At 35.2% G+C, this 11041-nt stretch overlaps 2 protein-coding genes across 2 annotated transcripts; one reads left to right on the top strand and one right to left on the bottom strand.

The window, feature by feature from the left end:
* The first annotated feature begins 2132 nt into the window (after nt 1–2132).
* LOC132117750 (L-rhamnose-binding lectin CSL2-like) lies at nt 2133–4813 on the top strand. Its single transcript, XM_059527062.1, has 9 exons — nt 2133–2279; nt 2377–2400; nt 2524–2598; nt 3004–3139; nt 3249–3358; nt 3472–3516; nt 4081–4201; nt 4302–4411; nt 4643–4813. Coding segments are annotated over exons 1-9 (669 nt in total). The 5' UTR covers nt 2133–2233; the 3' UTR covers nt 4645–4813.
* Nucleotides 4814–6970: 2157 nt separating this feature from the next.
* Nucleotides 6971–10821, bottom strand: LOC132118373 (L-rhamnose-binding lectin CSL3-like). The gene is made up of 9 exons (XM_059528185.1): nt 10674–10821; nt 10561–10584; nt 10371–10445; nt 10167–10302; nt 9963–10072; nt 9805–9849; nt 7525–7645; nt 7328–7438; nt 6971–7118 (listed from the first exon to the last, which is right to left on the bottom strand). The coding sequence occupies exons 1-8, from the start codon at nt 10717–10719 to the stop codon at nt 7333–7335; spliced, it is 663 nt and encodes a 220-aa protein (XP_059384168.1). The 5' UTR covers nt 10720–10821; the 3' UTR covers nt 6971–7118; nt 7328–7332.
* Nucleotides 10822–11041: the final 220 nt, after the last annotated feature.

Genomic DNA, 11041 nt, shown 5'->3' with positions numbered 1-11041 from the left:
GTGAGCGATGCTCTTCCTAGCACCTTTCTCAGGCATGTCTTTAAAGACCTCACTAGACTCTCCCAAAAATCTGCCCCACCAGGCCACTCGCTATACAATGATCTACAATAAATCTTTTGAAAACAGTACATTTTTACAGGATACTTTTTACAGGTTGTCTACCTCGCAAAATCCAGTGTCTATTTCTGATTTGTACAAGAGTGTTTCGTAGACCAGAATGCATGGTACCTTCATGTTTTAGAATATGCGAAATAATCCAACTGCAACAAAGGAGGTTTTTTTTACTTTACAGTAAAATGCCTTGAAAATGAAGACAGTGATAGTCAGGGTCACTCTGAATACATATCAATTGAAATAATGACCTAACCTATAAAGGGACACTTTGTATTAATGTTAGAAAATGGGACAGTGCAAGTGCTAGACACATTTTGTTATATATGGGGTGATTTTGCTTTTAGCTTTCTCCAAATCTATACATCAAAATGCCTTGAAAATGAATAAAGTGATAGTCAGGGTCACCCTGAATACATATGAATTGAAAGAATGAGCTAACCTATAAAAGGACACTTTTTATGAGTTTCGGAATATGTGGAAATAAGTGCAACAATGGAGTTCCACGTTTTCTCTAAATCTATACAGTAAAATACCTTTGAAAAATTATATAGTAATAGTCAGGATTACTCTGAATGCATATCAATTGCAAGATTGAGCTAATGTCACGTTCGGTTATACAAGAAACACGGAGAGATACAATTGCAGGTAAGATATTTATTAAGGGGCAATCCAAAAGGGTAAACACTCCAGGTAGGGTCAAAACCAGAGAATCCAAATAAACAAGAACAGACAAAACACAAGGCAGGATCAAGACTACGGAATGACAAGACATTAGACAAGGACTCCGTGACATACTCAGACAGACCGGGTATAAATACACAGAAGGTGATGAGGGGACTGGAGACAGGTGGGGAATAATCAATTAACTCAAACAAGGAAGAAGGTGACCAAATAAGGGAACAGACAGTTAATAAGGTGACAGACACCGTGGGAAAGGAAGACATCTAGTGGAAACCCAGGGACACAACCCAGACACTGTGATAGCTAACCTATAAAGGGACATGAGTGTTGGAATATTGGACACAGCGCAAGTGTCAGGACACATTTTGTTGTTTGGGGTGATTTTGATTTTAGTTTTCTCCAAAACTATACAGTAAAATGCCTTGAAAATGCATAGAGTGAAATTCTTTTTACAAGTGTTTGAATATACAGAAATAATCAAAGAGCAACAATGGAGTTTGATGTTTGGGGTGATTTTCCTTTTAGTTTTCTCCAAAACTATTCATTAAAATAGCTTAAAATGAATACAGTGATAGTCTGGGTCACTCTACTGTATCTATTGAAAGAATTGGCTAACCTATAAAGCAAGTAGTAGTAAGTAACAGATCCGCACACCGGAGCTTATTCGGTGTGCGGATCTGTTACTTACTACTACATGGATTATACTTGTGATCCAGCACCCGTAATGAAAATAAGATGTGCGTGATTTACTCCTGTGGATACTAACCTATAAAGCAACACACACACACACACACACATATATATATATATATATATATATATATATATATATATATATATATATATATATATATATATATATATATATATATATATATATTTTATGTAAACATTAAACATATTTGTTAACATTTAACATATATTATAACATTAAATTCAGAAAAATATATATGAATAGTTTTAAGTTTCATCCCAGGTTTAATATCTAATGCAATGATATTCATACATTTTATTCATACATTTAAGTGTTACAGTAGATTCATAAACCACCAATGATATAAATTTGTGCATTTATGTTTGTTTATGTTCTACACATAAAGAAAAATAAATAAATACTGCATAATGAGAACACAGTTTATACAGTTAAAGTGTGATCACTTATAAATAAAATTCAGATTAAGAAATGCTACAAGTTTTTGCCTGAAACAAACTGTTAGAAGAAGGAACATCTGTGGTCAAAGAATGAATGTGTATGATCTCAGCCAATCAGCCGTGGGAACACTTTTATGATAAGATTTAAATCAAGATTATGAAGTGTAACTTTAATTTCCTCTTTTGTTATCAATTGTCAACAGATGGTGATAGATCCGCTGGGTTTGTTATAAATACCATCTGCACATGAATGTAACTTTGAAGACCAGATTTTCTTTCTGTTCACATGTACCAATCTACCATGCTAGTGCAAAAGCTAAGCGGAGTCACTGGTATGTATTGTTTCTTTTTTTCTTTAGTTCAATTTGTTAGTTGTTTTTCTCTGTCTATTTTTTTTTTTTTTCAATTTATTTCTGTTTGATTTTACAGTGCTGCTGTTGCTGTGTCAACATGGTAAGATGCCCCATTAATGTAAAAAGCAGTTAAATCCAAAGAAGCCCCAATTATCAGTAAGGGACACAATTTCATGATTCATTTAAAGTAATTTTACTTTGCTATTTCTTCTCACCTAAACAGCATCTTTCCTCTCTGCAAGTGACATTGCAAAACAATCAGTGACCTGTGAAGGAGACTCTGCATCCCTCAGCTGTGGTGAGTAATTTCTCATATACCGTGTGTTTAAACTTTACAATGATTCTCATGGTCTTCTTATGTGAAGTGACATTCAGCCAAGTATGGTGACCCATACTCAGAATTTGTGCTCTGCATTTAACCCATCCGAAATGCACACACACAGAGCAGTGAACACACACACACACTGTGAGCACACACCCAGAGCAGTGGGCAGCCATTTATGCTGCGGCGCCCGGGGAGCAGTTGGGGGTTCGATGCCTTGCTCAAGGGCACCTAAGTCGTGGTATTGAAGGTGGAGAGAGAACTGTACATGCACTCCCCCCACCCACAATTCCTGCCGGCCCGGGACTCGAACTCACAACCTTTCGATTGGGAGCCCGACTCGAATAACCATTAGGCCACGACTCCCCTTATGTGTGTAAGAATCTGGATACATAAATGTCCTTGGTGCCAACTATGGACGGACTGATGGCAAAACATGTTCTGATGGGAAACCACCTGGGAAGCTCTCAAATTTTAAATGCTCCTCAAAAACAACCCTCAAAAAGATGACAGTTCGGTAAGTAATTAAATGATAGCAGATGTTATTACTTTTCAAGAGTGGGAACAACCGCGATACTTTTGTGTCTTTATTGTAAACTACTTTTGATTGTCTGTCCATGAATCAGGTGTAATGGAAGACAAAGCTGTTCTTTTTCTGCAGTGGACTCAGTTTTCTCTGATCCTTGTAAAGGGACTTATAAATACCTGCAAGTGTCTTATGAGTGTCTCCCAATTAGTAAGTCAATGGATCGATACACATTATTTCCTAATTTCATAATGTGGTAAATCCTTTTGTTGACCCTGATCATTACTGACCCTTGTTCCTATTTTCCACCTAAATAATTCTAGAGAAGCGCATAACTTGTGAAGGTAGCAAGAGTAACATTACCTGTGGTAAGAATAATCAAAAGTTGTTTTTAATTACTTTTTATTAATTGTATTTATACAAATGTTTAATCCTTATGGGTCGAGCTGTGAATGTGGGTGGTCACTCTCGTTAATAATAATAATTATATATATATATATATCCCAAAAGACATTTCACTGACTGTAAGTAACTTTGCAAGTATAAAAAGTAAACATTACTTAGTCAACAGGATATAGAAGGGGCCGTCAAAATAAAGCAAAACCATATGGTTTTGCTTTATTTTGACGGCCCCTTCTATATATTTTCTATTTATTTTCACTGCCACTGCGTTTCCCAAAGGTTATAGAATAATCAAAGCATGTTTTTTAATAAATTAATCTTTGGGAGCAGTAGTGGCAGTGTGCCAAGTCTCATTCATAACCAAACTGTTACAAAAAACAGCAAGTGACACATTTAATGAAATGTGAAACTTTGAAATAGACTGAAAATTATTTTTTTTTCTTTTCTTTTCTTTTTTTTGTACAGCATATTTTTCATGTGATAGTTAGTTACTTGTGAAATTATCATCAATGTCAGTTTTTTTGTTTCAGAGAAGGGTGTTATTTCTGTTCATTATGCCAATTATGGACGGCGGAATCTTGCAACCTGCCCTCATGAATTAGCAACTAACCCAGACTGTTACTTTGATCAGACTGCCCGTTTAAGTTCCAGGTACAGCCGAAACATTATTCAGACTAGAGTCACTTAAAAATCAAACAATGGACATTTTCAAAAAATTAAAGTGCAATAAGATTTTGTTTCTCTTTGTAAGGTGCAATGGAAAAAAGTCTTGTCTTCTAGAGGCTTCAAGTTTGATGTTATCTGATCCGTGTAAAGGCGTCTATAAGTACCTGGAAGTGACCTACTCCTGCAAAATCGCTTGTGAGTAAAAAAGTATTCTTATTATTGATGTTTATTTATTTTTCTATTTAAAAATATGAGTAGTGGGGAATACATTTAACAAACATCAGTTTTTGATTAGTTTTGAATGTTATTTTCTCTGAGGGTTAGATTGATTTTCAGCATCTTCATAAAGTTGGGTCATTGTATACATTGACTCAGAATCTCAATGAAAACTATAATGCTGCAATGCTTGATTTGTCTAAATGTTAGAGCATGATCTGCATCAGTCGGTGAGGAAACAGCCTGTAGGAGCAGAAGCAGCACATCCTTTTCTTTAGCACTGGCATTTCTGTTTCTCTTCTGATTCTCTTTTCTTTAAATCTGCTTTGAAACAGTTTATTTCAAAAAGCTTCATACAAATAAATTGCAGTTGAAATTAAATCTGCCTCCCCTCCTTCACACACACACACACACACACACACTGGTGTCCTTTGAACAATCATATGAGATGGCACAGGTTATCAGAGTAGAATTTATTAAACAAATGTTGCTATAACATATTATGGATTAGAATACGAAATAGATGGCCGGCTATATGTTTTATAGGAAAAGCATACCATGTAAAGAAAACTCTAAAAAAAGGATGGTTCTTTTTTTAATTTTTTTTTATTTATTTAGCACATTTAAACATAGCAAAGCTATCCAAAGAGCTGAACAATGTAAAATAAAATTAAAAGAGAAAAGAAAACTCAGAAAAGAAGCAAACAAGACAGACAATAATACAACAATGAAGTGAAATAAATATACTAAGGAGAAAATATATGTTTAGAGAAAATTGGTTCCTCACATGGGGGGCAGTGACTGAAACAGCTCTGTGACAGAGCTAAGTTTTCAAACGGGAATGAGGGATAGATAAAAGAGACCTGTCAGCGGATCTTAAAAGTCTGGTACATGGCAAAGGGATAATAAGATCTTTAATATAAACTGGAGCTTGATTGTTAATAGCTTTAAAAACAAACAACAGAATCTTAAGCTGAACTCTTAAATGGACCGGAAGTAAGTGAAGTGAAGCTAAAATTGTGTTAATAAAGAGTGACACTGTCATATTTCTTTGCCCCAGTCAGCAGCCTTGCAGCTGCATTTTGTATCAACTGGAGGTGAGAAAGCGATGACTGAGGAAGACGTGAGTACAGTGAATTACAGTAATCTAAACGTGAGGTAATAAAAGTATGAATAACCTTCTCCGAACATGTTTTAATGTCTGTAATAATATCACCACCACATCTGCCTTAATATTCTCTGAGTTTACATGTTCCCTTCCGAAAATTACCATAATTTTACTACGAGTAAAAAAAAACATGGTTCTTGTAGCAATGGTAACTACAAATTAACCATGGCTTTGATACTTCAAATGAAAAAGTGAAAAGTATTCATTTTGTGGTGATTGACATTACATAGGCTATTATTACAAATGCTTGCAAAGGGTGCAAAAGGCCTGGTAGTTGCTGTTGTAAAACTTACAGGATGATCAAATCCTTGTTTAATATTGACCAAACATTTAATTAAAATATCCACTTAATCTTTAGTTTTTGGCCACCTTTTTGCGATAGAAATGCAAGCCTCTATCATTTCTTCAACAAAAACGTGTGGACATCACAACTCTTACAAAAACTAATCCTTGTTTTTAATTGAAGTACATATATTTTTTGTATTAGTAAAATCATAGCCATAGGCATCTGTCTAGCTACAATTGTAATTTTTAAATTTAAAAAAAAATTTTTTTGCATTTGCTGAAATTTTCTTTTTGTCATCGTTTATTCACTCACATGTGGTCCCAAACCTACATTGTATAATTTTTTTGCTGTACACAAAATATTTTGACGAGTCTGGATAACCATACAGTTGCTGGTCCACCACACGGACTTTGAAAGGGGAAAAAATACTCTGGATGTCACTGTGGACCAGCAACTGTTTGGTTTTCAACCTTTCATAATAGGGTTTATATATTTAATATTTATATATAGTGTTCCTGTAGCTCAATTGGTAGAGCATTGCGTCGATTCCCCAGGAACACATGATAGGTAAAAATTGATAGCCTGACTGCACTGTAAGTCGCTTTGGACAAAAGCGTCTGCTGAATACATTTAAGTTTAATATTTAGAAAGAAACTCATTCAGGTTTAAAACTTTTGAGTGGGTACACTAAGGTATAAAAACCAAACAGTAACCCATTTTAATTTTTGGGTGAATTACTCCTTTAATTTTATTAAAACACAGAAGAAAAAAAAAAACTCAATACTCGACCTAAAAAAAAAAAAAAATAAAAAAAAAAGTTGCTTTAAATAACTCAACCCTTGGGTTAAGGCTGACCCAGGATCTGAGTAACACAAAAACTACCCAAACACCGGGTTGTTACATTTGACCCAGGAGCTGGGTAACACACCCTTTGGGTAACTACCCAAAACACTGAAAAAAAAAAAAAAAAAAAAGATTTTTTTTAGTGTAACATTTGTTTAATAAATGCTTCTGTAAGAAGCAGTGCCATGACATGATTTATTCAAAGGTCACCAGTGTTTGAGTGTGAAGGAGGGGAGGCAGATTTAATTTCAACAGCAATTTATTTGTATGAAGCTTTTTGAAAAACCATTTCAAAGCAGATTCGAGAGACACAGAAATAGTGTGCCAAAGAGGATGTGCCGCTTCTGCTCTTCCAGGCAGTTTCCTCACCTTCTGATGCGGATCATGCTCTGTAACATTTAGACAAATCATGCATTGCAGCATTAGTTTTCACTGAGATTCTGAGTCAAAGTATACAATGAACCAATTTTAAAAGGTGCTCAATAGCTTACCCTCGGAGATAGTAAAATAAGGAAACCCCACTAAAATCAAACTGCCATTTAATTTATTCCCCACTACTCTTACTTGAAAATAGGATCCTTTTTTTTTTTTTACTCACAAAACTCATACACAGGAATACGTCACTTCCAGGTACTTATAGACTCCTACACATGGATCGGAGAACTCCGAATTTGAAGCTAGTACATGACAAGACTTCTTTCCATTGCACCTAAAAAATAAAATAAACCCGCACAACTTTATAAATTTTCCATTGTTTGATTTTAAGTGACTTTAGTCTGATTGTTTCGGCTTTACCTGGAACGCATACGGTCAGTCCGATTAGAGTAACAGTGTGTTGTAGTTGCCAATTGATGAGGGCAGGTTTCAAGATTCCGCCGTCCATAATTGGCATAATGAACAGAAATAACACCCTCCTCTGAGAGAGGAGAAAAAAAAAAAAAAAAAAAAAAAAAAGGTTGAGGATTTCACAAGTGAAAGCCAACTAATCACATTGTGAAAAAAAAAGCCCACCATTCAGTCTTCGCATTTCAACGTTTCACATTTTATTAAATGGGTTACTTGCTGGGTTTTTCTTCCTTTGTGAAACTTACTAACCATTTCCAGAGGTGGAAAGTAACGAATTACATTTACTCGCGTTACTGTAATTGAGTAGCTTTTTTGTGTACTAATACTTTTTAAAGTAATTTTTTAAATCTGTAATTTTACTTTTACTTAAGTATATTTTGTTTAAAGTATTGTACTTCGCTACATTTTAAAACAAATTACTGAGAGAAAAAAAAAAAAAAAAAAAAAAGGTCCCTGGAAACTACGTCAGTAAATAATGGGCAGGAGAGCAAACTGGCGCTAAAATCACAAGAAGAAAGATGCAGACGGTCAAAACAGGCGTTAGTGGTGCAGACACCGCTGAAAACGAAACCCCGTCATATTCTGAAGTTGAACTCGAAGGAAATTAAGTGAACCCCTGGCCATGTGTATGCTCGATTATGCAGTGTAAGCTGTACTTGCCTAGGAAGACCAAACTAGCAGCTTATAAAATCTCGACAAGACATCAACCCTTCGCAAGAATGTAGAGGTAAGCTAAATAATTGCATCGTTGCATTGGTGGTTAAAATGAAACTTTGACATTTTAGCAAGAGGTTTTGCACAAATTAGCCAAACAGACAGTGGTGAGGAGTGTGCTATATATATCATCTGCGATAATATCATGTTTTTTGTTTTAATGATGTGCGCGCGCATTTATAGTGCGTTCTTTCACTGTGTGATTCAGTCTCCTAAAATGCATTTAGCATGATCACAAAATTGAAGATATAGGGGCAGAAAATTCACATATTTATATAATTTCATATATTAAATCAAAATCACACAAAGGCCGTCTTTTCCTCCAAAAATCATGAATATATACATGCATACATATATATATAACAGTTCAGTAAACAAGTTAATTAAGAGACTTGCGTTTTAGACATTATATTGCCTTTTTTAGCTCTATTTCTACAACAGAAAATAATTCCAAACACAGCCACCAAAGCACAGTTTTGCGTCTCTGAGCAACGTGACAGTGTTTCGTTCCTGAATGAATCAACCGTTTAAATGATTCGGTTCAATCGCAATGACTCACTTATTAACAGTGACTTGCTGACACATACTGGCCATTTTTATTTCACATTTAAAGTACGGTATCTTTTGATTATTTTTAAAATAATGAATTTCTTATCATTTCAAATGAGTATTCAACATTTTATGTCTTGTATATCAAAACATTATTCATGCATTTGTAACTGCAGGTTAACTGCATTCTTGTCCTGCACTACACAGTGTAATACATCTAAATGCCACTTCCAATGAATCTTCTGCATTTCCTCTGCATTAAAAGATGAGTTTGTTGACACTGATTTGCCTGGTAACAGCCCAAATGTTTTATTATTCTAAATAACTGATTCCTTTAATTAAAAACAACTAGTTTGAGATTAATAGGCCTATCCCAGGGGTGTCAAACTCAGTTCCTGGAGGGCCGTAGCCCTGCAGAGTTTAGTTTTAACCCTGCTCCAGCACACATATCATGTAGTTTTCAAATAAACCTAAATGATTAGATTAGCTGGATCAGGTGTGTTTAATTAGGGTTATATCTAAACTGTGCAGGACTGTGGCCCTCCAGGAACTGAGTTTGACACCCTTGGCCTGTCCCATTTTTGACTCCCTCCCACTGTTAAAATGTAACTAAGTAATTTTTACTCTGAGTAAATTTTAAATGAGCTACTTTTTACTTTTACTTGAGTTGATTTTTAGACTGGTACTTTTACTTAAGTAAAATTTCATTAATGTAATGGTACTTTTACTTGAGTAGAATATTTTTGTACTCTTTCCACCACTGCCCATTTCCAAGTGAAAGTGATCGGTTTTTGCCACTGCCACTCCAAAAGATTTATAAAAAACAAAAACCCACGACACCACATAGGCTACACATCTCTTACACTTGACAACATCCACAGCTCAACCCCTAAGGATTAAACATTTGTAGATTTAAAAAAAAAAAAAAAAAAAAAAAACCCAACCCACACAGCTAATAAATCTTACCACAGGTAATGTCACCTCTGAAACCTTCGCAAGTAATGTGCTGCTCTAGAATTTAGGTGGAAAATAGGAACAAGGGTCAATAATGGCAAAAAGCATTGAAATTATGAAGCATTGAAACACATGAAATTAAAAGATTTGGGATCAAGCCATTGACTTACTAGATTGGAGACACTCATAAGATACTTCCAGGTATTTATAAGTCCCAAAACAGGGATCATTGAAAACGGAGTTCACCGCTTGAACAGAACAGCTTTCTCTTCCATTACACCTGATGGACAGTCACAGTTACTTAAAATACAGACACAAGTATCACAGTTGTTCCCACTCTTGCAAAGTAATAAAATCTGCCATCAATTAATTACCGAGTAGCCATCGTTTGGAGGGATGTTTCTGAGGAGCAGTGCACATTTGAGAGCTGCCCAGGTGGTTTCCCAGCAGAGCAAGTTTCGCCATCAGTCCGTCCATAGTTGGCACAAAGGACATTTATGAATCCAGAGCCTTGCACACATAAGAAAACCATGAGAATCATTGTAAAGTTTAAACGCAGTATATGAGAAATTACTCACAACAACTGAGGGATGCAGAGTCTCCTTCACAGGTCACTGATTCTTTTTCATTGTCCCATGCAGAGAGAAAACATGCTGTTTGGGAGAGAAAAGAAAGAAATAGCCAAGTAAAATTACTTTAAACAAATCATGACATTTTGTCCGTTACTAGGAATTGGGACTTCTTTGTACATTAACGGGGGCATCTTACCATGTTGACACAGCAACAGCAGCACTGTAAAATCAAACAGAAACAATTTTAAAAAAAAAAAGAAAAAAAAAAATCAACAACTTGAATTAAAGAGAAATAAAAGAGAACAATACATGTGACTCCACTTAGCTTTTGCACCAGCATGGTAGATTGGAACATTCAAACAAAAACAAATCTGGACTTATAAGTTTCATTCATGCGCAGACATGCTGTGCGTTATTTAATGTGCATCTCGTCAAGAAGGCAGGTTCTGTAATCAGCGGTAAATCTCAATCACCTGGGCGTTTCACATGCTTGTCAGTGACATTGGCTCTGTGTGCAGCTCCATGTGAAAGTGCCCAGGTGATGGAGATTTACCTCTGATTACAGAAGCTAACTTTTTTACAAAATATGCTTTACAAAAAAGAAAACAAATACAGTTTCAGTCTTTGTCTTTGTATTTCAAAGTTTCACATTTCATTAACGTGTTACTTGCTGTTTC

Source organism: Carassius carassius, chromosome 37 (genome assembly GCF_963082965.1).
Source record: "Carassius carassius chromosome 37, fCarCar2.1, whole genome shotgun sequence".
NCBI lineage: Eukaryota > Metazoa > Chordata > Actinopteri > Cypriniformes > Cyprinidae > Carassius > Carassius carassius.
This window is presented reverse-complemented; position numbering and strand designations above follow the sequence as displayed.